Source organism: Nycticebus coucang, chromosome 6, assembly GCF_027406575.1.
Source record: "Nycticebus coucang isolate mNycCou1 chromosome 6, mNycCou1.pri, whole genome shotgun sequence".
Lineage (NCBI taxonomy): Eukaryota > Metazoa > Chordata > Mammalia > Primates > Lorisidae > Nycticebus > Nycticebus coucang.
The window spans coordinates 88,419,208-88,446,572 of record NC_069785.1 but is presented as its reverse complement, the minus strand read 5'-3'; the positions used below and the strand labels follow the sequence as shown (position 1 = coordinate 88,446,572).

Sequence of the window (27,365 nt, the reverse complement as noted above, 5' to 3'; positions counted from 1 at the left end):
CCTCAGTTCCAATAGGCCTGGCACTAGTCTGGGTAGCCTGAAGGCCACTTCTCTCTACCTGTGCAGGAAGGACCTGTGTGCAGCCATGAACCAGCCTTGCGAGACCCTGGGCCTGTCCCACGTGGCGGGCATGTGCCAGCCACACCGCAGCTGCAACATCAACGAGGACACAGGCCTGCCGCTGGCCTTCACTGTGGCCCACGAGCTTGGGCACAGGTACTATGCCTGCCCTCATTGCCATGCCAAGAGCCTGGCTTCACCCTCCCCACCTGGGGGCACTGGGCAGCTAGCCCATGGGTCAGAAAATCCCAAAAAAGAAAATTGTCTGGGGAAGGAATTCCATCTTGATCTGGACACACACTGCCCCTGCACTGTCCCCACCCACAGCCAGGCTGCTTCACTGTCAATCAGGCCTGCAGGGTACCTCTGGGACTGGCCTGGAGTGAGCCCTGTGTGAAGGGGGTTGAGATGGGACAGGAAGTCCCAAGTCATTGTAGGTCCTTGGCTGTCTCACCCCAGCGCCCTTAGTGCTTATCTGTTTCACTCCTGATTCCTATTCCATCCTGGTCCCTATTCCATCCCTCTCCTGTTTTCTCTGTGACCCTAGGCCAGTTCACTGCCCTCTCTGGGCCTCTGAGTGCCTCCTATAGATTGAGGGGGTTGGATTCAGTCATGCCCAAAGCTCTCTGACTGATACTGCTGCCTGGGGCCCTCACATCTGAGTGTGGCCCCAGCCTCAGCCACCTGTGCCCACCCTGTTTATCTGGTGAATATGGCAGCATCTTAGGTTGTCCAGCAAGCTGATGAAGGCAGGTTCTCAGCTCTGCTGGTCAGAGGTGTTGGGGTAATCCATTCAGATGTGTGGGTTCCCCGGGTGATGGCCGTTCCTGCGGGTCCCTGAAGTTGCTCATGGCAATAGAAGGATTCACTTTGCCATGTTCTGCCATATCCTGGCTGTGTTCTCAGGGTTAGTTCCTTGGCCTCTCTGGGGATAATCATGAAGAGTGAGTTAGACAGCGTTTCCGAATGTGTTCAGCATGGTGCCTGGCACCACTGTTCTCTTCCTGTCCTTCCTGGGGATGATCTCTTGGGCCTTTTCCGTGATGCAGCAGCTTATCTCCCTTCACTCCAGCACACAGGCTTGGGATAGGAGCTGGGTGTCGGGGAGGTGGGGTCTGGGGGGTCCTGTTGGACTGCTTTTAAGTCAGCGAGGTTGCAGGGGTCGTGTCAGGCCAACCCCTGGGCAAGAGAGGGCTGCTCTGGGTCCTGGCCCTCACTTTTGGCTCAGGCGGGTACACCTGAAAGTGGAACCCCTCGGGACACTAGCTGTCATACCTTCATTTTGCATTGAGGAAACTGAGGCTCGGAGAGGGCATGTGACCTTCTCAAGACCGTAGCCATTGGGTAGCAGAGTTGGCCCTGGGAATTAACACTGTATACCTCGTAGGTCTCTGGGGGAGGGGCAGGCTGATAGCCTCCCTCCGGCTCACCTGCCCCTGGGGCCTGTGCTCTCACACAGTTTTGGCATTCAGCATGACGGAAGCGGCAATGACTGTGAGCCTGTTGGGAAACGGCCTTTCATCATGTCTCCACAGCTCCTGTACGACGCTGCTTCCCTCACCTGGTCCCGCTGCAGCCGAGAGTACGTCACCAGGTTCCTCGAGTAAGTCCCTCACCCAGCCTGGGGCACCCACACTTTATGTAAGGTCACAGTCCAAGAGGGAGATGCAGTGTCACTGCAGTGTTGGGTATGGGAGGGGAGCTTAGAGGGGTACCTGATAAAGATGTGGGGCTGGGGTCCCAGTCATCCTCCTGGAAGGGACAGTTGAGCTAAATCTTGATGTCTGATCAAGTTCACAATTGTCCAGAAGGGAGATAAATTCCTTCTGCTAGAGGAAGCCTGTGCAGAGACCTGCAGGCATGTAGAAACAGAGTAGTTTTCAGGGAAAGGCGAGGTAGGCCAAGGAGATGAAGCCAGAGGAGGCGCAGCCCAGCCCGTGGGCCAGTGAAATGCAGGGAGAAAGTGCTTCTCAAGGGCTGAACTCTAAAGCTTTGACCTTTCTTTTGCGTTCTCTTAATTTGTTGTGGTGTATTTTATTTGCCATTTAATGTTCTATGTAAGAAACTTATATTTTACCTCTCATTTCTATTTGTGCAGTTCCAGTTTTAGGTGCAAATATGAGAGCGTTTAACTTATATATAGAACCACCGAAATTGTACCGTTCATCTCCCATAGCTCATATATACTACCACAGTGGAAATGCTACACAAAACTAATACAGCTGGCTGGGCATGGTGACTCATGCTGGTAATCCCAACACTTTGGGAGGCTAAGGTGGGATGATCACCTGAGCCCAGGAGATGGAGCCTGCAGTGAGCTGTGATGATGCCACTGCACTCAGCCTTGGCAAATGAGTGAAACTATCTAAAAAAAATAACCCCCCAAACAAGAAAGCCAATTAACTGGATGGGCTTCATCTCACTCCTTGACACATGCACACTCTACCAACACTGTCTACCTTCAGCTTACTGATGAGGAAGGAAAGACTGAAAGGGAATAACGGGGTACCCTCTCTTTCCCTCTCCTCCTGTAGTCATCATTTTCAGTGTAGTCATTGGCTAATATAGAGAAGAACATGATAAAAAGGATGACAGAACTCCTTGGTCATCACCTTCTTTCTGCATTTCTGATTCAAATGGCAAGTGTGGCCTCTCAGCATCCCTCTCCCCCTTTTGTGGCTTAGACACAACATGCTTGTCTTCTTGCTGTGATTCTCCCTGAACCCTGCACACTGTAGATTCTGTGCTTTTGGGGCAAATTGGATGCTAGATACAAGTGAGGTGGCAAGGAATGGTGGATACGGACCTGGCGGTGTCTGCTCACACACATGCCCCTTTGTCCCATCAGAGGAAAGACTTTACCTGCAAAGCACAAAGTCAAAGATACTAAGCGAGGTGCCAGTGGCAGAGCATTAAATTACCTACCTGCCTTGCCCCTCCCTACTCTCCATTGCTTTTCTCTAGGCACTCGCTTTTAAGCTTAACTCTTAAGGCTTTTTCTAAATACTTACTTTCCTTTTCCAGAAAGCGTTCCTCGCTTGCTATTTTTTGATTCTTGAGATATCACCTAGAAGGTTGGCATTTAGCACTCCACATTATTTCCTGCACAAATGTTTGTCCCCTCCCATCTCAGTATAGTGTTAACCTAAGTACTTTAGGTCCATAGTCATTGTTTTCATTATTATGATTGTGTAAGTCTTCATCCATGAACCAAATGTTGACATTTCATTTTAAGAACAAGTCTTTTTATTTACTTGATTTTCTTTGCCTCTCTAAGTCTTCCATGTCTTTTAACAGTTCTATAATGTCTCTTAATCCAATTTTCTAGAAAGCAATCTCTACCAGATAATCCAGCTCCCTTTTTTACCTGGGGTTTAACCCCAACTTCACTGTGTCCTCCGGGTTGGACTGGTTGCTTTCTAGGCCTACCCTAAGATTGTCATGGAGGGGCTTCCTGTTTCCTAGATACCTGCCACTATTTTTTTTTTTTTTTGAGACAGAATCTCACTATGTCACCCTCAGTAGAGTGCCATGGTGTCACAGTTCACAGCAACCTCTAACTCTTGGGCTTAAGGGATGGTCTTGCCTCAGCCTCCCAAGCAGCTGGGACTATAGGTGCCCAGCACAATGCCTGGCTCTTTTTTGTTGTAGTTGTCACTGTTGTTTAGCTGACCCGGGCTGGGTTTGAAACCACTAGCCTCAGTGTATATGGTCAGCACTCTAACCACTGTCTATAGGCGCACAGCCAGATCCCTGGAACTACTTTTGGGAGGGTATCTTTTTGATTTTTTATTTGTTTGGGTGGAGCACATCCTGAAGTAACTTTGTGAGAAAGCGTGCAGAGGGGCAATTTGCCTCTCTGAAAGTATCTTTATTCTTTTCTTATATCTGATTGATAGTTTGATTTGAGATCAAATTCCAGGTTAGAATTTACTTCCCTCAGATGTCAAAGGTATTTTTCCAATGTCTCCTGGTTTCCATCATTGCTATGGAGCAGTCCTATGCCACTCTGATTCCCAAGCTTTTGAATATTACCTTTTAACTATGGAGAAACTTTTAGGATTCTCTCACTCTTTCACTTGTTCTCTCTTTTCCTTTCCTTCCTCCCTCGCCCCCTCCCTCCCTTCCTTCCTTCCTTCTGATTTTAAATTTCACAATTATGTGCTTTGGTCTATTTTAATTTGGGGGGCTGCTCATTGGGCCCTTTGAATCTAGAAACTCATGTCTTTCAGTTCTTGGAAATGTTCTTGTATTATTTATTTGATCATTTTCTATCTTCTGTTTTCTTTTTCTGGAACTCTTTTTTTTTTTTTGGCCAGGGTTGGGTTTGAACCCGCCACCTCCGGCATATGGGGCCAGCACCCTACTCCTTCGAGCTACAGGCGCTGCCCTTTTTCTGGAACTCTTAATATTCATCTGTTTTCTCACTTTCTTATTTTACTCTTTCTTATCTTTCTATTTTCTGGGAGACATCCACTTTATTTTCATCTTACAACCCTTCTATTAATTTTTTTTATGTTTTACTTTAAAAATTTTAAACTTTCTTATTCACTGAATTCAAGTTGAGTATCTTTACCCATAATGTGAAAATGCTTAGGACCAAAGGTGTTTTAGGTTTAGGATTTTTTTTGGATTTTGGAGCGTTTGCATTATAGGTTCAGGATACCAAATCTGAAAATCCAAAATCTCTTAATGCTTTGGTGAGCATTTCCTGTGAGCATCATGTTGGCACTGAGGACATTTTGGTTTTGGAGCATTTCAGATCTTACATTTTCAGATTTGAGATGGCAGACCTATATTCCTTTTTTTAAATCCTGTTCCTCTTTCACTGGTACAGTCTTTTATCTTTCTGAAGTGATTACTTAAATGGATTTTATTTTTTTCTTCTCTCTGAAATATTTTTGTTTCCTTTGGATTATTATTATTTTAAGAGACAGAGTTTCACTTTGTTGCCCTGAGTAGAGTGCTGTGGCATCACAGTTCACAGCAACCTCCAGCTCTTGGGCTTAGGCAATTTTCCTGCCTCAGCCTCCTGAGTAGCTGGCAGTGCAGGCACCCGCCATAATACCTGGTTATTTTTTGTTGCAGTTTGGCTGGGGCCAGGTTCGAACCCACCACCCTCAGTATATGGGGCTGGTGCCCTACTCACTGAGCCACAGGTGCCGCCCCATGGATTGTTTTTTACAAAAGCATTCAGGGCCAGGCATGGTGGCTCATGCCTATAATCCTAGCACTCTGGGAGGCCAAGGCAAGAGGATCCTTTGAGCTCAGTAGTTCCAGACCAGTCTGAGCAAGAGTGAGACCCCATCTCTACTAAAATTAAAAAATCAAAACTAGCAGGGCGTTGTGGCAGTTGCCGGTAGTCCCAACTACTCAGGAGGCTGAGGCAGGAGGATCACTTGACCCCAAAATTTGGGGTTGCTATGAGCAAGGCTGATGCCACGGTACTCTGCCCAGGGTAATAGAGTGAGGCTCTGTCCCCCAAAATAATAAAATGAGTTGAAATTAAATTTCTTTCATGTTAAAGTTTTTCTTAAAGCGTCTTGGACATTTTTTTCCTGTGAGAAGGAGACATAGATATGCCGGTGGGAGGCCTATGGACTCGGGCAGGACACATAGGGCTGTTTTTTAGGAGATCCTAAAATGTCTCTGGGGTCATTGTTCTCAGTGAGTTAGTTTTCCTGGGGTGGGGGTGGGGGGCAACTCCTCTAGTCTTTTTGTTTTTATTAAATCCTAGCTGTGTACATTAGTATGATCATGGGGCACCATACACTTGGTTCATAGACCGTTTGACACATTTTCATCACACTAGTTAACATAGCTTTTGTGGCACTTTCTTAGTTATTTTGCTAAGACCTTTACATTCCACTTTTACTAGGATTCACATATACCCTTGTAAGATGCCCCACAGGTGTAATCCCATCAATCCCCCTCCCTCCCCGTCCCTCCCCCCTCCCTCCCCTCCCTTTCCCCCTTCTCCCTATTCTTAGGTTGTAACTGGGTTATAGCTTGAAACTCCTCTAGTCTTTTCCTGGGAGAGTGTAGGTGTGGCCGCAGCATTTAGGCATCCAAATAGGGAAGAGGCAGGTGTCCTGACGTTTCACTTTTCTCTGTAAAATCCCTCTGCCTTGGGCTGTCATCTGTGTCTGGTGTTCCTAGGCCAGATCCTTTTGGTTCAGCTTTCCAGAGAGTGACCCTTGGCCTTCACTGGGCAGGGAGGTGGCAGTTTCCTGGCCACTCAGGGTTATGGAGGGCACCCTGAGTCTGGCTGGTTCTCACAGACTTTCAACCAGCCTTCTGTTTCTTGTCCTACTGGCCCCCAGGCCCCTGGGTTTCCTGGGACTCTAATTCCTGAATCTTTCCTGCTTTGCTGTGGGTGGCTTCTCCCTGCAGGTACTCCACCAAGTTTGCTACTGCTCCCCCCACCCCTCCTGCTTTCTAGCCTCCAGAACTTTGTTGAAATCTCTCACTTGCCATAATCACTTCTCCCTTACCCTTTGCCCTTGTGGGTTTGCGCCTAGTTTATTCCTCCATGTTCACTGTAGTGGGGTTTTGGAAGGGAGCAGAGATAAATCTGCTCATTGTGCCACATTTTTCTTAAAGTTCACTCACTGTGGGGTTTAAGCAGGGATGGACCAGATCCATTAGAGGCAGAAGAGCGAGCAAGGATGCTGGCCCCCTGGTAGGAGGGGGATTCCTGGAGTGGGGAGTGGGTTTGGGAGCAGAGAAAGAAGTTTAGTTTGATGGTTAAGAGCTAGACTCTGGCTCACTCATGTTGGCGAGCAAGTTGCTTTATCCTTTAAGCCTCCAAAGACAGGGGTGTCATGTACCCTACACAAGCATTAAATGAGCAAGCTTGTGAAATGTTTAGCACAGTGCCAACCATGTGCTAAGTATTCAATACATAGTATCTATTATGTATTGAACTAATATGCTGGACTTGAACCAGGGAAGCGGTCCTGCAAAGATGGGGAGAAGAGTGTGTTTCCTCCCCCAGAGAGGGGTGGAGAATGAGAGAAAGTTTGGAAAATCAGAATCAGAGCCACCCCCTCACAGCCCCAGGGGTTGTTCCCAGCTGTCCCCTCTCAGGGTGCCACCCAGCACCCTGGCTCCAGAACAGACAGACAGATGAGTCTCTGTCTTCATTCAGCTGCTGGAATGTGTGAGGGACTTGGCACAGGGCCCGGAGTGAGGGTGGGGGACAGGGTGAGAGCCAGGGCACTGGGGCCTCCCAGAGCCTTGGCACTAGGAAGAAAGATGTGTGCCCCACAAGTGGAGCTGTGCTTGGGAGGGAGAATCTCTGCCCCAGGTCATTTTATGTCTTCCCCTCTGCATCCTGGGAATCAAGGAGCAGCATGTTCCCTGGGCCCAGAAGAAGGTGGAAGGCAAGGGGGTGCCCAGGTGGGCAGAGTGGTACCAGTCTCTCTCATAGCAGAGGGTGGGACAAGAAAGAGGACAGGCCCCATCTCAGCGGGCTGGGGGACAGAATGAGTGGGATTTATACAAAGTGCCAAATGTGGGGGTTGGGCAGTGGTTCTGGGGCTCAGGGGAATCTCAGAGGCAGCCATAGACCCTACCCCACTGGACCGTACACCCCCCGGCTTCCTGCAAATAGACGTTTATCGGACTGCGTAGACCCAGACAAGGCTGAATGCAAACTCTTGGTCTTGCTGTGTCCACAGACACCCATGCACGGCAGGCCCTGTGTAGGTACAGTGGCAAGGGTGACAGATGTGGTGCCTCAAGGCCCTCACCAGCTGGGGGGGAAAGACAGATGACAGTTCGGGATAACTAGCAGATAACAAATTATGGCAGATAGCTCTTGTGGGTGGGATGTGGGATGTGGGATCAGGGGAACGCCTCTTGGCGAAGGAGCCCTAGAGCTGCCCTCCACAGGCCTGTGGGAACGCCTGCGGAAGAAGGGTGCTGCGGTGGAGGCAGGGCCTGCCAGGGACCAGGAATGTGGGTAGAATAAAGCATCTTCAGCAGGCAGTAGAGGCCTGGAGGGAAGCTTCCAGAGCCAGTCCTAGGTTAGCCTGAAAAACTCCAAGAACCTTTCTGGGCTGAGAACTGCTTTAAGGGAAGAGGTCACAGCATTTCCTGAGCCTCAGCTAGGATGGGGGTTGTGGAGGAGAGGCCCTGGCAGCAGGGTGTCTGAGGGAAAGAGGCAGGCCCAATCGTGTGTGGGGCCCTGTGGCCTCACCACCTACAACTCCACACTCAGAACCGGGAGTGGTGAGAGACGAAGGCACTCAGGTCTTTCCTATAGGAGGTGGGCGACTCTGTGATCTCTGTGGGACTGCCCAGCCCCACTATAATTAGCATGAGGAGAGGGGCAGAGGGGAAAGGCTGACTGGCTTGGGGACCCTGGCATGTGTCAGCAGCATGAGAAACCTGGCAGTGGGCCAGCCACAGGAAGGAAGGGCCGGCTGCTGGCTGCCTGTGTGATTTTTCCCAAGGAGACAGTGCTATTTATATCTTTATTTTGGAATCAGCCTCTTATACTCTTCAGATGAGTAGTTGAATGCCCAGAGAGGGTGAGGGGTGGCCCAGGGCTGCAGGCATCCACAGCTGAGCAGAGAGTGAAATTTGGGTTTCCAGTGTCCCAAGCAGTACCTGGTCCTGAGTATGGCCCTGATTCTGGCCATGGGTCCTGTGGGGCCTGTTAGAGTCTTTGCCTCATGCCCCCTCCCTTCTCACACATGCAGCGTGGGCCTGACAGGTTGTCACTCCAGCTGCCTAGGAACAGGCCCTTACGCACTGGGTCCAGCCCTAAGCAAAGGGTGGTTTTGGGCTGGGGCACATCAGAGATCTCATCGTGTGTCAGGTAGCCCACTGGCTGGATCTGGGTCACAGAGGGTGAGCCTCGGGCCACATCCTTGAGTCACAGTTCACTAGAGGGGAGGAGGAAACCCAGGGCTGTGCTGACCCCACCACCCACAGCTGACACTCTGTCCTGGGTCCAGGCCCTGGGAGCCTCAAGCTTTGGGAACACCCTGGATACTCCCTTCTTAGCTCCAGGCCTCAGTTGGCACACATCTGAACTTATATTTGGGGTGAAGTATTTGAGGTGGGTTTGTGGCTAGAGGGGAGGAGCCCTGTGCTGGGGGCAGCCCAGAGATGGACACGATGTGGCGCTGGCTTCAGATCCTGGCCATCGTTTTCCTTTCATGTGACCTGGGCCAAGTGACTCTGCTCTGGGCCCTGTGTGTGTAGAAAAGATACTAATTAGAGTCTTCTGCTCAGGACCTTGTGAGGCGCAAATGGGAGGGTACACACCAAGCCTAGCTTGTGCTCACCTGAGACACAAGGGCTACATCCCATGTCATTTGCCTACTCCCATGTTAGAGGGATCCATTTCCAGCCAGCACAGGTCCGGCTAATTCCAGGAGGATCCCCTAGACTCAGAGTCTAGTCACCTGGCTTTGTTCCCTGTATCTCTGGGAGCCAGGGGCCTGTCACTGGCTAGGGGACTTTAGAGACCATACAAAACTCCCAGCCCTCCCCTCGCCTCCCAGCTTCCAGGCTAAAACCTGGAATCTAGGATTCCAGGGCCTGGCCTCCCCCCAGCCTGGCCCCACACCTGCTGCTAGCAGCACTGGCCTTGCTTCTTGACCCCGTCACCTTCTCCCAAGCCTCTCTGCACCCTGTGGTATCTCCTCTCCCTGCTAGACCCCAGGATCTGTCCCCCTACCCTCCTTATCTGTGCCTCCTCTAGCCCTGCCTGCCCCAACCATGAGTGTATGCGCATCCTGGCTTGCTGGCCTGGCACTAGCTGCCCTCAGGCCTCCCAACCTAGAGAACCAGAGGGTTTGTGCTGCCCACCCCTGCCCAACCATGGGCCTCAAGTTCCAAAAGTCCTGCCTCCCTCTGTTGCTTCTGTCCACGTCCTTGCTGCCTGGGTCTCCCCCAAATCCTGACTGTCCTCCTGGCTCAATTCTCCATAGTCAGTGCAGCCTCCAGAAGGTTCCCAGACCCTCCAATTTCTTCAGGACAGCAGGGAGTCCTGGGTGGGCTGGTCAGCGTGCCAGGGCACTCTTGCTCCTAAGTGTCACCATAGTGGGGCCTGCCCGGGACCCAGCAAGGATAGCAGGATGGTCCCTGGTCCCAGAGGCAGTAGTTGTTCCTGAGCGCACAGGGCGGGGCAGTGGCAGAAGCAGACATAGGCCAGGCCCTTCACCTCCACACTCCCTGCTCTGTACCGTTGTCTGAGCAGCGTTGTCTCACACCACCCTACCAGCTGGAGTTTGTGATGGATGCAAACTGTGCCTGCTCAGGTCTGCCCTGCCCCTGTTGCTGCCAGGGATCATTGGCTAGAGGAAGGCAGGGGGTGGCAGGCAGGGGCCAGCCCCACGGTTGGCTAGGGGTCGGCACAATGGCCCGTGGGCTTTCTCCCAGGGCAGGGAGCTTGTCCTTCCACAGATGGCCCTAGGCCTCTGCCCGGGTGGAGCTGTCAGAAGCTCTCTGTCAAATCAGCTGTGACATGATGTTCTCCAGACCCTTGTCTGGCCTGGCTCCAAGGTCTAGGCTGGGGCCAGGAGCTTCAGAGACTCAGAGCGAGGCCATGTGAGGGCCTGATGGTCTAGGAGGCCTTCTGAGAGAAGAGCCCTTTGGCTGCATTTCAAGGAGAGAGGCTTCGTCAGTGGGGCTAGAGAAGGGTACGTAAATAGCCTGTGTCCAGCCTTTCACTGGGCTTGGGGGCAGCATAGAGGGGGCAAGAATGCCTGGAAGTCCCCAAAAAGTTCAGGGCTCTGCCATTTTCACCTCACCTGCTCTCCTGGGCACCGAGGCCTCTTGCAGCTTTCACAGACTGTCCCCTCACCATGTTCTCCCATCTGACCTCTCTAGCCGTGGGTGGGGGCTGTGCCTGGACAACCCTCCTGCCAAGGACGTCATTGACTTCCCTGCAGTACCACCTGGTGTCCTCTATGATGTGAGCCACCAGTGCCGCCTTCAGTACGGGGCCTACTCTGCCTTCTGTGATGACATGGATGTGAGTGAGCACATCTGGCATGGGGGGTTTTGGGGACCCAAAGGACAGGAGCCTCCGATCATAGCCCTCAGTGGCCTACACGTACCAGCCTGGGAGGAGCCCTGTCTGGCTTGGGCTTAGTCCCCCTGTATGACAACTCAAGACACAAAGTGGCCTGCAGGAGAGGCCCAGGATGAGTGGCCACAGGTCTGAATTCTGGGTCAATCCTTTGCGAACTGTGGGACTTAGGGGAAGTCCCTTAACCCTGCTGGTGCTGGCCTGCAGAGGGAAGGACAAGCTGTGCTGTGGGTCCTGAGACTGCCTGAAGGGGTCTTCTAATGGGGTCTCTCTAGAGGAGTGGGCAGGGCTACTCTGAGCTGCAAACCTGCTCTTCGGGTTTGCTTCAGTCCCAGCCCAGGGACCCCACAACCCACATGGTCTAGAAAGGAAGTGGGTGGGAGGTGGGAGTAGACAGAAAATGAGTGGGGGATGGTGGTGCCCGGAGCTCAGTGGTTAGGATGCCAGCCACATACACCGAGGCTGGTGGGTTCAAACCCAACCCAGGCCAGCTAAAGCAATGATGATAACTGCAACAAAAAAATAGCCAGGCATTGTGGTGGGTGCCTGTAGTCCCAGCTACTTGGGGGGCTGAGGCGAGAGAATTGCCTTAAGTCCAAGAGTTTGAGGTCGCTGTGAGCTGTGACGATACAGCACTCTACTGAGGGCGATATAGTGAGACTCTGTCTCAAAAAAAAAGAAAGTAAGTGGGGGCTTTTGGGGGTGCTCATGTCCGCAGCAGATCCCTACCATGTGGAGGGGTGCTTAGAGGACTCTCTTGGGGACAGGGAGGGGACAGGGCGCTGAGCGGCAGTGCACACAGCGTGCGTGAGTGCGGGGCCCTGGGGCACCCAGGGGAGGGGGTGAGAGTGTGCCCTCCTCCTCACAGAATGTCTGCCACACACTCTGGTGCTCCGTGGGGACCACCTGTCACTCCAAGCTGGATGCAGCCGTGGACGGCACCAGGTGCGGGGAGAGCAAGGTAGGGGATGTCCCCAACCCCAGCTGTGGGGATGTCTGTACCTCAGGTCAACCTTACCCTGCGATCTTGCTTGTGCTCTCAGCAGACCCCAGCTCTTTATGGCCCAACTCCCCATCTGCAAAACTGAGGCATTGCGGGCAGGGCTTGATTCCATGACTCTCTGAGAAGTCTTCAGCTCAGAGTCAGGATGTGGACCTTATTTTATTCCTTGCTCAGCTCCACCGTGTGGCCTGGGGCACGGGTGATTGTGAGGAGGCCTCTCTCACGCCTTTGATCCTTCTCCTCTGTGCCTTTTGGGGCCTTCCCTCACACTTTGTTCTCACTAGGGTCACTGGTGATCCAGGTGACTGACAGGCTTGGGAGTGAGGGTGCTCTACCTCTGTCTGTCTCGGTAGTGGTGTCTCAATGGGGAACGTGTACCTGTGGGCTCCCGGCCCGAGGCTGTGGACGGTGGCTGGTCTGGCTGGAGTGCCTGGTCCGTCTGCTCGCGGAGCTGTGGCGTGGGTGTGCAGAGCGCTGAGCGGCAGTGCACACAGCCTGCGTGAGTGTGGGGCCCTGGGGCACCCAGAGTGTGGGATCGAGGGACTCAAGCAGAGTCAGCCAGTTGTGTGGAGCTTGCTATGTCCCAGCCACCAGCTCTTAGGAGTGTCCCTATAATGGCCAAGCCTGGAGTGTCTAGGCCACATTTGGTCACTTCCAGGGAGTGTTTCGGAGGCTGACAGGGTCTCCCTTGCAGGTCTGCGACCACTGAAGTCTAGAGAAGGGAGGGACTCATCCAGAGGTCACTCAACAAAGCAGCAGCTGGAGGGACAGGAGAGGGCAGTGGTTAGGAGCATAGCCCCTGGATGGATCAGGGCTCAAATCCTTTCTTCACCCCTTGGGCAAGGGCCTTCTGCATCCCTTCTCTGGGCCTCAGTTTCCCTGTCTGTTTAATGGAGCAGATGAAGTCATTATCAGGTATAAATGCAGTTGACACAGCAAAGGTGTCTAGCCCTGCACCTAGGCCACAGGCAACACACAGCTGGGGCTGCTTAGTGGCATCAGAGTTGCCACCATGGGTCCAGGATGAGATTGGATAGCACTGATAGGTGGCTGTGTGGCCTGAGGTAAGTGACTTCACTTCTCTGGGCCTCAGTTTCCCCATATGAAAGGTTTGCTATGAAGATGCAGTGAGTGGCCAGCAGTGTCATGTGTCAGAGGGCTGCCAGCCCCTTTGGCTGAGCTCCTCTTCACTAGGCTGCTTTGGGCAGGCACATGGTTCAGAACCAGCCCACCTGGGGCCTGGTGCTTGGCAAAGACAGTGGCTTTCCCGTCCCTGCCTGCTGGCCTCCAGGTGTGGACCTGGGTTGGGCCAGCTGCCCTGGCCTAGGGGGACAGAGAGCTCAGGTACCATGCTCTGGCAGACCTCTTGGCTGGCTGGGGGACTCCTTTTGACCCAGCTGGAGTGCTGCCACCAGCAGCGAGTGTGAGGACTCCAGGGGTCTTTGGGACACTGGATCTTCTGGCTGGAGACACAGAGAAGCCCCCTCAGCCGGTGCCGGTCATGTCCACTGCTTGTCTCAGGTCTCAGCAGCCCTCTGCCCAGGCAGTCCCAGCTGCATTTTATAGATGAGGAAACTGAGGCCCAGAGGGTGGCTGAATGCTTGCCCATGGTCACACAGCAGGTGGGGGGCAGAGGGTGGGCAGCATGAGCAAGGACTGAGCAGGGACAGGCAGCAGAGGCCTCTGGGTGTGAGGGATGCAGAAGGGAGCTGCTCACTCCTGGTCTGGCCACGTGGGAGGCACCCACTGTGCACTCACTGGGCCCCCACCTGGCTCCCCCCACAGGCCCAAGAACAAGGGCAAATACTGCGTGGGTGAGCGGAAACGCTTCCGCCTCTGCAACCTGCAAGCCTGCCCCCCTGGCCGCCCATCCTTCTGCCACATGCAGTGCAGCCAGTTTGACGCCATGCTCTACAAGGGCCAGCTGCACACATGGGTGCCTGTGGTCAGTGACGGTGAGTCCTGCTGCCCACAGGGACACTGAGGTTCAGAGGGCTGGTGTAGGCGGGAGGCCCAGTTGCCTGGCCCTGGGCTGTTCCCACTGTTTGCCGGGGCTTTAGCCTTGTAGAGAGCCACCAGCCCAGCCAGACTGCAGCCCGGCTCGGGAGCCTCTGGTTGAGGTGTGTCATGGAAGGTCTTCAGGTGGCTCCACAACTCCTGCCCTGGCTGTCCCTCATGGCTCCTCACTTGGCCCACAGTGAACCCCTGCGAGCTACACTGCCGGCCCTTGAACGAGTACTTTGCTGAGAAGCTGAGGGATGCCGTGGTTGATGGCACACCCTGCTACCAGGGCCAGGCCAGTCGGGACCTCTGCATCAATGGCATCTGCAAGGTGCGCCTGGGTGGGAAGAGGGCTCCCAGCACCACTGCCCCAGGTCTGCTTGTTCTCCTCTGGTCCCTTCTGGTCCCCCTCTGGCTACCCTCCCCAGGCTGTACCACTGGGCTTTCCAGCCAACCCTATCCTCACCGCGACATCTAAGGCAAAGCTGGCATTGGAGACCCGCCCAGTCGGGCCTCACACCCTTGCCCCCCGCTTCTGCCTCTGCAACGTTGCCTTCCCACCTCACCCCCGCCATTGCCTCCAGCTTTTCCCTGTAAGCCTGTGCTGGCACAGCCCCACCAGGACACCAGGAAATAGGCAGAGGCTCAACCTTTTGCTGGGCTGGCTGACCCTGGGCAGCAGTTTTTTGGGGGACAGAAAGGGGTGAAGTGAGGTAGTCCAGGTGACAGGCAGGGCCCTGAGCCACAGAGAAGTGCTCAGCATTTGGTAACAATTCCTATTCTTATTTTTAGTGACAGTGGTGGCCACTGCTCCTTGCTCACATCCCCAGCCACCTACTTGCCCCTTTCTTGCTCTATAAGCCACAGGGGTGTGAGGCCTCTGCTCAGAGGAGCACCAGCTCCTGAGTCTCACACCCAGTGCTTTGGACATTGAATCCTGTTTCTGCTCAGGAGCCAATGGTGTGCCCACTCCCCACCCACCCACAGCCTTCTGTAAAAATTTCCCCATTTCTTGTCTCATGTTGCTCATGACACGCTTTTTTTTTTATTGTTGGGGATTCATCGAGGGTACAATAAGCCAGGTTATACTGATTGCATTTGTTAAAGTCCCTCTTGCAATCATGTCTTGCCCACAGAAGGTGTGGCACGCACCAAGGCCCCGCCCCCTCCCTCCTTCCCTCTCTCTGCTTTTCCTCCCCCACCATAACCTTAATTGTCATTAATTGTCCTCATATCAGAATTGAGTACATAAGATTCATGCTTCTCCATTCTTGTGATGCTTTACTAAGAATAATGTCTTCCACTTCCATGCAGGTTAATACGAAGGATGTAAAGTCTCCATTTTTTTTAATGGCTGAATAGTATTCCATGGTATACATATACCACAGCTTGTTAATCCATTCCTGGGTTGGTGGGCATTTAGGCTGTTTCCACATTTTGGCGATTGTAAATTGAGCTTCAATAAACAGTCTAGTACAAGTGTCATGACACGCTTTTAAGGGACGGATTGATCTTGGTCACATCTGAGGAAACTGAGGGTCAGAGGACACAGCTGTGGCAGGGCAGGGCCCAGGTCAGGGTGAGGGCTCCACCCAGTTAAGAGAAGGTGGAGGTTCCCCTTGCCCCTGGCAGGCCCCTGAGGCTGGGGCAGTCCCCTGAGGCTGGCTTCAGTCCAGCACAAGGGCCTCCCTCCCTGTGTGTTGCAGAATGTGGGCTGTGACTTTGAGATTGACTCGGGCGCCATGGAGGACCGCTGTGGTGTGTGCCATGGCAACGGCTCTACCTGTCACACCGTGAGCAGGACCTTTGAGGAAGCTGAGGGCCTAGGTATGAGGGGGACCACTGCAGGGGATGGGTGTTCTCTTAACTGGGTGGCCCTTCCCTGCCTCTCCCAAGCCCCAACCTTTGGCCCTGTGGCCCCACTAGGGCTAGAGATGGCAAAGGGAAGCCTCCTTGCATGGTCTGGATTCTTATAGGAGTCAGGGGTTCCCTGGCCCAGGTGCAGAGACTTGTTCTCATGGGGTGTCCTGCTGTCTTAAGGGCCCCAGGCAGAGCCAGCCAGGCTTGTGTTTCCCTGACTCCTTGCCCCTAGGGGGTTGTTCTCTTCTTGTGACTCTTCAGAAACCCTCCAGCTCTACTCCCTGGGCTCAGGCCTGTTTTGCAGACATTGCCCCAGACTGTGTGCTGGGTGGTGGGGACACAATGGTGAAGACTTTGCAGCCTGGCAGGATGATAGCCCATTAGTGTGACAAAGGCAGTGGAGGTAGGCCCAGAGGGCTGTGAGAGCGCTGAGTCAGGGAAGACTTCCTATATGAGGTGGAGGTTGAGCTGAATCATAAAGGGCTCAGACGAGGTCGGGAGGGGCATTCCAACCTAGGAAAGAGCTTGTGCCAAAGCCTGGAGATCAGAAAACATGTGCCCTGTCTGGGTGCTGCAAGGGAGGCCTTGACTGCCAAGCCAACAAACGTAGATTTCATCCTGGATATAACAGTGCAGTGTGGAGGCTGCATCATATCCCAGCAGGATGTCTCTGTGCCTGTTTGCTCATCTGTAAAATGGGGCTAACAGGATACCTGTACTGTGGGTTATTACACATGAGCTAACACACCTAAAGAGCTTAGTGTGGTATCAGATGCCCAAGGGGCGTTCCACGAAGGGACAAAAGCAGCAGTGCAGGGATGCGGAGCATGTCCTGAGGCCCAGAACCTTTATTAAGGTTCTACTGGCCCAGAGTTTGGAGATGAACCCAGCCTATGACAATAAGACTAGTTTAGGTCCCCAGGAGAGGGGTGGTGGGGTATGAGCCATAGAGGCAGGATTTGGGGACCTTTGTGAGCTTTTGGTGACCTAAGATAGATTTGAGCATCTATGTTTTAGGGGAGCTCAAATAGTGGAATCAGTGGCATCAGCAGGTGGCAGGTGGAGAGAGAGGCAAAGGAGGGGGGAGGCAGCCAACCCTCTGGCCTTGGGCACAACCTGTGCATTACCCTTGGCCACAGGGTATGTGGACATAGGGCTGATCCCAGCTGGCGCGCGTTGTGGAGGTAGCCGAGGCTGCCAATTTCCTAGCGCTGCAGAGTGAGGACCCAGATAAGTACTTCCTCAATGGTGGCTGGACTATCCAGTGGAATGGGGACTACCAGGTGGCAGGGACCACCTTCACTTACTCACGCATGGGCAACTGGGAGAACCTCACGTCCCCGGGACCCACCAACGAAGCTGTCTGGATCCAGGTACTTGCTCCTGAGGCCCAAGTGGAGGGAGCAGAGGTGCAGTCCCTAGACCCAGCCCCTTGGGGCAGGGTGTGACCCTGGAGGGGTGAGCCCTGGGGCAGCCCTACTGCTGGAACCTCTGGCCTGGCTTCCTCATCTCTAAGCAGCCCTGTGTGTAGCCCCAGTTGCCAGGGTTGTCTGGGATCAGGTCCCTTAGGGTGCTCAGCCTAGGTGGCAGGACTGGGAGGGCCGATGGTGAGGCTGCCCAGCACTCATGGGGTCCCTGCCTTCCGCCCCAGCTGTTGTTCCAGGAGAGCAACCCCGGGGTGCGCTATGAGTACACCATCCACAGGGAAGTCCATGGCCATGGCGAGGCCACACCGCCAGAGTTCTCCTGGTACTACGGGCCCTGGACTAAGTGCACGGTCACTTGTGGCACAGGTGAGAAGAGGGGCAGGCATAGCTGCTGCCAGCAAGGGCTTTGTCTTCGGGCAGGGACGCTGCTTATCTGTCAGGCCATCATGGGTTTGGAACTTTGCTTCCCTGAGCCTCAGTTCCCCATCTGTAAAATGGGGCTAGCGATGGTCCCAGCTCATAGGTCCACAGGGAGGGTAGATAGGAAGAGGTACAGTGTGGGCATGTGGTGAGGGCTCAGCTGCTGGTGTCCTCCCCCTCTGCGCTCCCCACTCACTGGTGACTGGTCTCATGCCTGTACTTCTGCTCCACATCGGACACTTGACCCATCCCCCCAAGCCATAGTTGAGGCTGTCCCTGCCCTCCGGAGGCCTAGAACCTGAGGCACCTCCCGTTGCCCCGGGGAGGCTTGCAGGGAGCAAGAGGAAGAACAGTGGCAAGGCTGTCCCCACCCAACTACAGATTCACCCCCGTGACCCTCCCACACTGACTTAGTCCTTGACCATTTGAGAAAAGTATACCAACGGTCCTACTCCCTCCCCATAGTGCCCTCAGTCTCCCCAGACCCTTGGTCTTCCCCCATCTGACAATATTCCCTCATGACCCCAGTCTCCCACTGCCCCTGATCTCTTCCCCTGACACACACAGGTCGCTGTGTACCTGTGTCTCCTGCTCTGTCCTTGGGTCTCCGCTCATTCCTGCTCTCTCCCCCTCTTTGTGGTCTTCCTCTCTGTCTTTAAATTTACAGAGGTCAAAACCAACAACTACCTTTGATGCACCAGAAGTTAGAGGGCTTCTCTTTCAGCAAATTGGTAGCTTTGAATGTAGACCAATTAGGAATGTGTTTAGAGGTAAGTTCTAAAACCTGCCCAGTGCTGGAGCAGATGAGGGCTGTTTGTCTCAGGAAGTGCATGCCAGCGTGTTCAGTCCACACTGGCGGGACTGGTGGTGCCTTTAGGGACCTAACCCTCACACTCAGCTCATCACCACATCATCCTTCCCTGCTGCTGGGCTGTCCTCCCCCTGCCTCTTGTGATGCTCCAGACAGGAGCAAGAAGAAGAGAAGGGGTCCCCGGAAAGGGACTCAGGCCTTTCTCTCCCGCGCTGGGACTGTGTCCCAGACCCTGTAGTTGCAAAGGAGCTGCAGTGGGGCATGGCATCAGTAGGTCCCCTTACTGCCCAGGGCAAAGTCAGAGTCCTCCTGCTGGTGAGGAAGGAGGGGCGTGGATGTGGGGCTGGGAGCTCAGGGAGGGCTCCCTGAGCAGGAGGAAGGAGGGACGTGGATGTGGGGCTGGGAGCTCAGGGAGGGCTCCCTGAGCAGGGGGCAGAGTGAAGACAGATCCTGCTAGTGGTGGTCCTGCCACTGGGCTTCAATGGGCAATATGGAAGTGATTATCCCAGGTGAAGGGTCTGCAAAGACCTAGGGCGGGCCCTGGAAAAGGCTGTGAAGGCCAGGAACAGTCACAAAACTGGGGGGCTACAGGGCTTCAGGGCTGCAGAGGCATGGCCAGCTGGGTGTTGAGGTTTTTCTCCAGACTTTTTCTGAGTGCATCGGGAGGGGTGTAGACAATAGAGCGGCCTTGATGCCATGGGTGGGTTTGCATGCTCCTGTAACCTGAGCTTGTAGGATGTGCCAGGCATAGGCTGAGCCTGCACGGGCATGATCACACCACAGTTTTGAGGCAGGTGTTATTGTTGCTCCCATTTCACAGATGAGTATACTAAGGTTCAGAGAGGCCATGCTTACTGCCCAAGGCCTCTCAGCTAGGAAGAGGTGGGGCTGGGCACCCACCCCATTAAACCTTCACACCCTGCCACCTGCCAGGGGTGGGTTAGGGGTGAGCCCTGGGAGGGAAGTAAGGAGGAGGAAGGGCCCTGCTTTCATCCTGGCATATGCAGTGAGGCCCTGTTCTGGGAGGGTTCTGGGCAGAGGGTGTCTTTGGATACAGTGCAGCTTGGACAGTGGGTGCCCAGGTCCCAGCTCTGCACGCCTATGTCTCCCAGGTGTGCAGAGGCAGAGTGTGTATTGCACAGAGCGGCAGGTGGGGCCCGTGGATGAGGAGTACTGTGACCCCCTGGGCCGGCCAGATGACCACCAGCGGAAGTGCAGTGAGGAACCCTGCCCTGCCAGGTGACACCCCCAAGCACAGGCCCCACCAGGCCCCTGACTCCCAGGCATCCTGAGCTTGCCATGGGCACCTGTGGCAGCCAGGCTTCTGGCCTCTTCTCCAGGCTAAACCCCCAGGGCTGGCTGCCCCCTGCCCCATCTAGGACCTGGAATGCCCCTGTATAGCCAGCACCAGACTGGATACCTCTGGTCACTACTCTTTGGGTCCCTGGATGTGGACATTGGTCTCAGGTCTTGACCACCTCCCCTGGGGTAAGGGTAGTAGAATGGAGGAGGCTGTGTGCCATTTCACCAGGCTTCGGGGGCAGGCCATTGACCTGGGCCTGGGGCTCTGAAGAGCCATACGCCAGACCGAGTCCAGGCTCTGCCTACACCCTGAGTACCTGTGGTCCTGGCCTGGCCCTTGCTGTGGGCCTATCAGTGTCACCTGTCTGATGTCACCCGTGTGCCCCTTGCCAGGTGGTGGGCAGGTGAGTGGCAGCTATGCTCCAGCTCCTGTGGGCCTAGGGGCCTCTCCCACCGGACTGTGCTCTGCATCCGCAGCGTGGGGCTGGATGAATAGAGCGCCCTGGAGCCACTGGCCTGTGAACACCTTTCCCGGCCCCCCGCCGAAACCCCTTGCAACCGCCATGTGCCCTGTCCAGCCACCTGGGCCATAGGGAACTGGTCTCAGGTGAGTGCTAGGGTGGGAGAGTCCAGCACCTGGCTCTGACCTGGTCTTGGGCTACAGGCAGGCAGACAGCTTTTGTGCCGTCATTACTGCCTGGTTCCTTAGGACCCAGCCCCTGACCCTGAAGCCTCCAGGATCAGGAAGCTCTAGGCAAGTCATGGCCACAAGCCATGGTCTTGAGCTGGGAAGAGCCAGAGAGAGCTGGCTGAAGCCTCTGCCACGGGGCAGTGGACAGACTACCCTGCCTTGCCCTAGTGTCCCCTAGCAGGCCCCTGCTGGCCTAAGCCCCTCACCCTGGCCTCCTTTGCAGTGCTCAGTGACATGCGGGGTGGGCACTCAGCACCAAAGTGTCCTCTGCACCAATGACACCGGCGTCCCCTGTGATGAGGCTCAGCCAGCAAGCGAAGCCACCTGCCCTCTGCCACCCTGCCCTCAGCCTCCGGACATGCTGGGCTCTGAAGGCTCAGGCAGCGGCTCTTCCAGCCATGAGCTCTTCAGTGAGGTCGACTTCATCCCACGCCACCTGGCCCCACGCCCTGTGCCTCGCTCATCCCCTGAGCCAGCCAGCATGGGCAATGCCATCAAGGAGGACGACCTGGACCTGCCAGGGCCTGTGTTTGTCGATTACTTCTACTATGATTACAATTTCATTAACTTCCATGAGGATCTGTCCTATGATCCCTTCGAGGAGCCCCATATAGTCCCAGTGGGAACAGGGCATAGGACATCAGGGCCCCTTGTGGGCACCCCCATGCCTGCTACAGAGCCTCCTGTGGCTGGGGAGGAAGGAGTGCTGGGATCTCAGTCCCCTAGCCCTTGGCCCAGGCAAGCCAGCCCCACTCTGCCCCCACCCTTGGAGCAGACCCCTGAGATCCCCTTGGCCAATTTCTTGCCTGAGGAAGGCACCCCTATGGGGGCCCCGGGCCTTGGGCTCCCCAGCTTGCCCTGGCCTCCTGCTTCAGTCCTTGGCATGCCTACACCTGCTGCCCCTGGGGGCCAAGATGAGCTCCTACTAGAGGAGGACAGCCAGAGCCAGCTGCCCCCTCCATGGCAGGACAGGACCAATGAGGTTTCCAAGGATGATGAGGAACCCGTGGGCCATAGAGTACCCCTCCTGCCCCCGAGACCCAGCCCCATGCTGCCCCCTTTGCCTACCATTGGACCCACGCCCTCCTCTCCTAGACCTGATGTGCCAGAGCTGTGGACAGGGGGCACTGTGGCCTGGAAGCCAGCTCTGGAGGGTGTTCCGGGGCCTGTGGACAATGAGCTGTGGCCCACTGTGGCTCTTCACCTCCTTCCTTCCACAGCTGGTCTACCAGAGATTAAGAGTGGGGACAGCCCCCTGGGGCTGGGGACTCCCACTTCTTCACCCTCAGGACTGGGCTTATGGAACCTACAGACTCTGGCAACACCGGGGACCTTCCTTGGGACAACCCTGACTGGCACAGGGCACATGCCCTGGTTGACTGCCCTGAGCCCAGGACCTTTGTGCTAGGCTGAGTCCCCCAGCCCTGAGGCAACCCTGAGCTCTGGGCTACTGTCCACACTAGATCAGAACAGTATCACCGACAGCAGCAGAGCCCCTGAGGCCCAGCCTCTGGACCCCAGCCTGGCCGAGGAGGGGTCTCCCATGGACCTGGTAGCTGCCAGGAATGCCAGCTGGCAAGTAGGAAACTGGAGCCAGGGAAGTGGCATAGGTCAGGAGGGCTGTGTGTTTGTGCTAGACTTCCAACAGTCCAACCTCCTCATCTGAAAATGAGCAGAGCAAGACACAGGCCCTGGCCATTCTGTCTCCTGGGGGGGCAGGGAACTGGCCGCCCGTGGTGGGTGGAGGCCCGGTGAGGTGGGAAGAACACTGTCCAGCTCACTATTCTGCCCTCCAGAGGCCCCTGGGGCCAATCTGCCCATCAGGCCTCAGTTACCCTTCTGAGTAGTGGGGAGGGGCGATACAGGGGCTTTTGGGAAGGTAGTGGCAGGCACACATGAGGGTCAGACAGGGAGTCCCCAGATTGTCTCTGTGGGAAAACTCAGCCCCTTCTGTTTGGAGCTGGGTGGGGCAGGCTGAGGCCACTAGGGCTGGTTGTGCCTCTGGGTTACCCAGCAGTTTGGTGTCTGGGACTACAACCCAGACTTCCTTGCCTACCACATGTGGGGAGCAATCAGGATAGCTGGTGCTACAGGGTCCCTAGGGACACTTAGTTGCTGGGAGGATTTCGTTTTTTATTCTCACGGTGTCCTTGGGAGGTGGGTGGAAGAGTCCAATTCACAGATAAGGAACAAAGGTCCTAAAAAAGGGCCCTGGCTTGGCTGGTGAGGAAGGCCTGGAGGGGACGTGGCCCTCACAGCCTTTGCACCCTGCAGTGCTCTACCACCTGCGTCCTGGGCGCTGCCTGGAGGCCTCTGCGCTGTAGCTCAGGCCGGGAGGAGGACTGCATTCCCGCTGGCCGGCCCCAGCCTGCCCGCCGTTGCCACCTGCGGCCCGGTGCCGCCTGGCACCCAGGCAACTGGAGTAAGGTGGGTGTGTGAGGATGGAGCTAGGCGGGCAGCCCTGGGCAGGGTGGAGCCCTACGTCCCTGTGACCTGTGTTCTCCGTGGCAGGGGACGACTTTGCACCAGATCGTATTTGATTCCTAATCTCTTGGGAACTGTTTCATCTTTGTTTGGCCTGGTGTGTTTCTCTGCATTTTTCGGCCTCCTCTAGACTTCTTTCACCAGCTGTCCTTTGCTTGTCTTTTCCTTTTGTCCTATCCCACCTGTTGCCTGAGCCAGCCTCTCCCTGGGGCTTTTCAGGGATTCTCCTGGGTGGGGGAGGGGGATTGGCTGTGGTGTGTGTGGCATGCACACAGGGTGTGTCACATGTGTCCCTTGGTCTACAGTGCTCCCGCAGCTGTGGTGGAGGATCCTCAGTGCGGGATGTACAGTGTGTGGACACACGGGACCTCCGGCCACTGCGGCCCTTCCACTGCCAGCCAGGGCCTGCCAAGCCACCTGCCCACCGGCGCTGTCGGGCCCAGCCCTGCCTCAGCTGGTACATCTCTTCCTGAGGCAGGAATGGTGAACTGGCAAAGGGGCTTCAGGTGGGCAGGACCTTCCTGCCAGGCCTGTTTATTGCTGAGCGGATCAAGAATCACAGGTCTGGCCCTGACCCAGGCCCAAGAGTGACCCTGGGCAGGTTGCTTGGCCTTGCCAGGCCACTGTTTTCTCATCTGTAGAATGGGATGGGAGGGTTGCAAGGATTAATAAAGTAACACAGTGAAGTAAAGGCTTGGCAAAACACTGGCAGATTAAACTTACTTTTAAGGCTTTTTAAAAATATCAGACCCTAGTTGAAAAGAATAAAAAATTTCTACCACCTCCCCTGTGTCCCTTGGGCACAAGGGGTCCCACCCAAGTCTCTGCCCACTGGTGCATCCAGGTTCCATCTAGGGCCCCTGCCCAGATTCATCAGGCATGTCCTGTGTGAGGAGCTTGACCCTGAGGGCTGCCCTTGTCCCTATGTCTACCCCTCTGCAGGAGCAGACTGTGCAGTAAAGGGGGTGGCAGTGACCAGTGGGCCCTGGGAGCAGGACTGGGCCTTCCATGGAGGCAGAGAGCTGGGGCTGGGAGGCCAGTCAGGAACAGGGCTCAAGGACAGCTTCTTAGAGGAGTGGCACTGCCCCTGAGGATGCCTGATTCCCCATGGTGGGGGACATGTGGGACACTCACTCCTTTGCCCACTCTGTGCAGTGCTCAGCCCTCTGTGGCGGTGGCATCCAGCGGCACCTGGTCAAGTGTGTCAACACCCAGACAGGGCTGCCTGAGGAAGACAGTGACCAGTGTGGCCAGGAGGTCTGGCCTGAGAGCTCCCGGCCATGTGGCACCGAGGACCGTGAGCTGGTTGAGCCTCCACGTGAGTGCCCCCTCCCAGGGTTATGGTGGGTTGGGAAGGACACGGGGAAGTGGGGAGACACCATCACCCCAATGGCACTTGCTGGCCCATGTTGCAATATAAGGCATAGGACACCGTGCAGAAGCTGGGGCTGTGCCAGGAGTCAGCAGAGGGAAATTCAGCTACCTGGGTGTCCTGCAGGCAGCTGTCTTTAGCCTTTTGGGAGCATAAGGACAGGCCTTGGCCCCTGGTGGTTGTGTGACCTTGTGTAAGCTTTCTTTCCCTCTGGGTCTTAGTGTCCCCATAGTGAAACTAGAGATGGCCCCAAGGCTGTGTGAGGGCTGGGCCTGGCTAAGACCCCATCCCCAGCTCTGACCTGTCCATTCCTGGCCAGAGGAGGATGGTTGGAGGTGAACAGTGGAGCTGCAGGAAGGGGCCCCTCCCAGGGTCTTGCTAGCTCCCAGCTGCCGGTGGCTTCCGGGCCAGCTGGGACCTCCTGGCAGAAAGGCCTGAGCTGGAGGTGTCTCTGGACACCCCCTATACACACACACTTCGTCTGGCCCGGCCACCCCAGCAGTGCTGTTTGCAGGAAACTGCATGGCCCTGGATCACACCTGGGCTGGCCTTGGGTCACACAACCGCTGTGGCCTTGGGCTCCATTTCCTTTTGCGCCCTCATTGCCTCCTGTAACCCCCATCACTGCAGAATCAAGGTCTGTCTATGTAGAACCCAGTGTTGCATGGGTACCCCCCTCACAGTCACCACTGTCCCCCATCGCACTATTGGCATCTTCCAGTCTAGGGCACCCAGAGGCTCAGCACTGTTTGTGAAGAGCCTGTCTCTAGGGGCTATCCGTCCCCTGCCCACCTGCCTGCCCATCCCCTGGCCCTTGCAAGTGTTCTCTCCTGCAGCACTGGCTCAGGCCCAGAGTGGCCACTGCTGCACCTTGTACCCCTGCCTCCCATCCCGTTACCTCAAGGCCTGGTGGAAATGCCCCCACCGTGCCCTAGTGCTGGGCCTACTGTTCTTGCCTTCAAGGCTAGGGCTTAGGTAGTTATAGATCCAAAGTGGTTGACACAGGCGGTGAGGCTCAGCACAGGAACTGAGGGCCCCCAGGCCTAGAACAAAGGACGGGCCTGGCCAAGAGGTCCTGGGCTGGGCTACAGGGAGGGCATGTAAGGAGTTTGGACAGCACTATGAACTGTCCACGGTGACAGGATTTCTGCCACTGGTGAATGGTGGAGGGGCATCCGGAGAGGGATCTTGGACCCTGAGGCCCTAGAATTCCCAGAGTGTTTAGATGGTCTGTGGCAGGACATGCACAAAGCCTGGAAACTCCAGGATGTATGGTCACCATGGCAGGGCAGCTGACACAGCATCTGTCTGCCCTGGGAGATGGGATTATCAACAGGAGGGAGCTGAGGCCTAAGAGGTGAAGTGGCTTGTCCCAGGTGGCCCGTGTCACTGGGAGGCAGGTTTGCAGCTATGTATTTGGGAGCTGCCGCCAGGCGGGGCTGAGGAGCCTGCTGCTCCCTCGTGCCCTCTGCAGGGCCCAGGGGATGTGTAGGCTCAGGGCTGGCTATTGCCCTCCTGTTCCCTGCCCCAGGAGGTCTGCTGGAGTGAGCATGGCCTGGGCAGCAGCTGGGGGCTGTCAGCAGCAGCAGCATCATCATTGGGAACAAAGCCAGGAGGCTGGCAGCAAGCCTTTTCCCCAAATAGACATGGGGCAGGAGGGCCCAGCCAGGCCTCTATCCCTGCCAAGTGGCCTGCAGCCTCCCTCCATCCCAGCAGACCTGGCTCAGTCCCAGTCCCTGCTGATGGCTTAGATGGCCAGGGTTGAGACCTACTCTGCACTGTCTGGGCTGGCTTCTTCTCTTCTCATGGGCATGTGAGGTGGCTGGGGTGGTGGTGGTGGGATATCTCAGGGCCTTTTCTCCAGAAACATGAGCCCAGAGGCCTAAGAGAGGTGGGACAGGTTTGCAATTCCTGGTTTAGAAGAGCCCCTCCAGGAACGGAGGGCCCTCTGCCCTTGAGGGGCTGTTGAGGCCTCTGTGAGGTTGTGGGGAGCCAGACTCTAGGGCCGTGCATCCCTGTCCCACCTGCTCCTGCCTCCCTCGCAGGTTGTGAGTGTGACCGTCTGTCCTTCGGGTTCTGTGAGACCCTGCGCCTCCTGGGCCGCTGCCAGCTGCCCACCGTCCGCACCCAGTGCTGTCACACGTGCCCCCTGCCCGGACACAGTGCCCCCTCCCGGGGCCAGCAGCGGGTTGCCCGCCGCTGACCCGAACCCCAGCCTGAACCAGCACCAGGACCCACAGACCAACTGTTTGACGCACAGACTTCAGTGCCCACCATGGGCCCCTGTGCCCTAATGGTGCTAATCTCCTCCTGTCCCCCTCAGAAAAGGTATTTTTTTATTCTGACAGTTGTGTAACATTTATTATTATTTTACATAAATAAGCGTCTACCATTCCAAAGGACAGCTTGGCTCCATCGTGGGTTTGGGGAATCTCAAGTTAGAAGCTGCCTCCCCCACACCCCCCCCAAAAGGCTGCTGCCCTCAGGGTAGGTTAGCAGGGGACCTGACCCATGAGGGGACGGAGGGTGCCTAATGTGGACATGGAAGGGCTCAGAAGCCAGGGTGGGTGGCTTTCCAAGGGAAGGCCTGTCTGCAGAGGGCTGGACCATGGAGACAGGGTGTACAGCTTGGCCAGTGCTCCTACCACACCCCTGATTTGCTTGGTGCCTCTCGCCTAGGCTCCCCAGTCCTGCCCAGGGCCTCCCACTCTGAGGTCCTCGGAAGCCTGTATTTTCCAGAAACTGAACCACATGTATCCGCCAAGTACCAAGGCCCATCATGTCACCCATGGGAACTGCTCCCCAGAGTGATGGGGCCTGAGGCCTCGTGGGTACCTGCCTGCCCTGTGCTGTGTTAATGCCTCTGCATGAGGGTGGAGAGTAA

At 55.6% G+C, this 27,365-nt stretch overlaps 1 protein-coding gene across 1 annotated transcript in view; it reads left to right on the top strand.

Annotated features, from left to right (window-relative positions):
• Positions 1-26,971, top strand: part of LOC128588776 (A disintegrin and metalloproteinase with thrombospondin motifs 7-like) — a 36,639-nt gene extending 9,668 nt beyond the window's left edge. Inside the window, 17 exon segments of the mRNA XM_053595588.1 lie at positions 67-216; positions 1,520-1,663; positions 10,909-11,053; positions 11,979-12,071; positions 12,467-12,612; positions 13,899-14,068; positions 14,312-14,445; positions 15,821-15,941; positions 17,114-17,150; positions 17,152-17,347; positions 17,626-17,767; positions 19,745-19,871; positions 20,328-20,541; positions 20,849-22,204; positions 22,900-23,052; positions 24,265-24,427; positions 26,527-26,971. Of these exon segments, the coding sequence (XP_053451563.1) occupies positions 67-216; positions 1,520-1,663; positions 10,909-11,053; positions 11,979-12,071; positions 12,467-12,612; positions 13,899-14,068; positions 14,312-14,445; positions 15,821-15,941; positions 17,114-17,150; positions 17,152-17,347; positions 17,626-17,767; positions 19,745-19,871; positions 20,328-20,541; positions 20,849-22,204; positions 22,900-23,052; positions 24,265-24,427; positions 26,527-26,684 (3,649 nt within the window). The 3' untranslated portion in view covers positions 26,685-26,971.
• Positions 26,972-27,365: the final 394 nt, after the last annotated feature.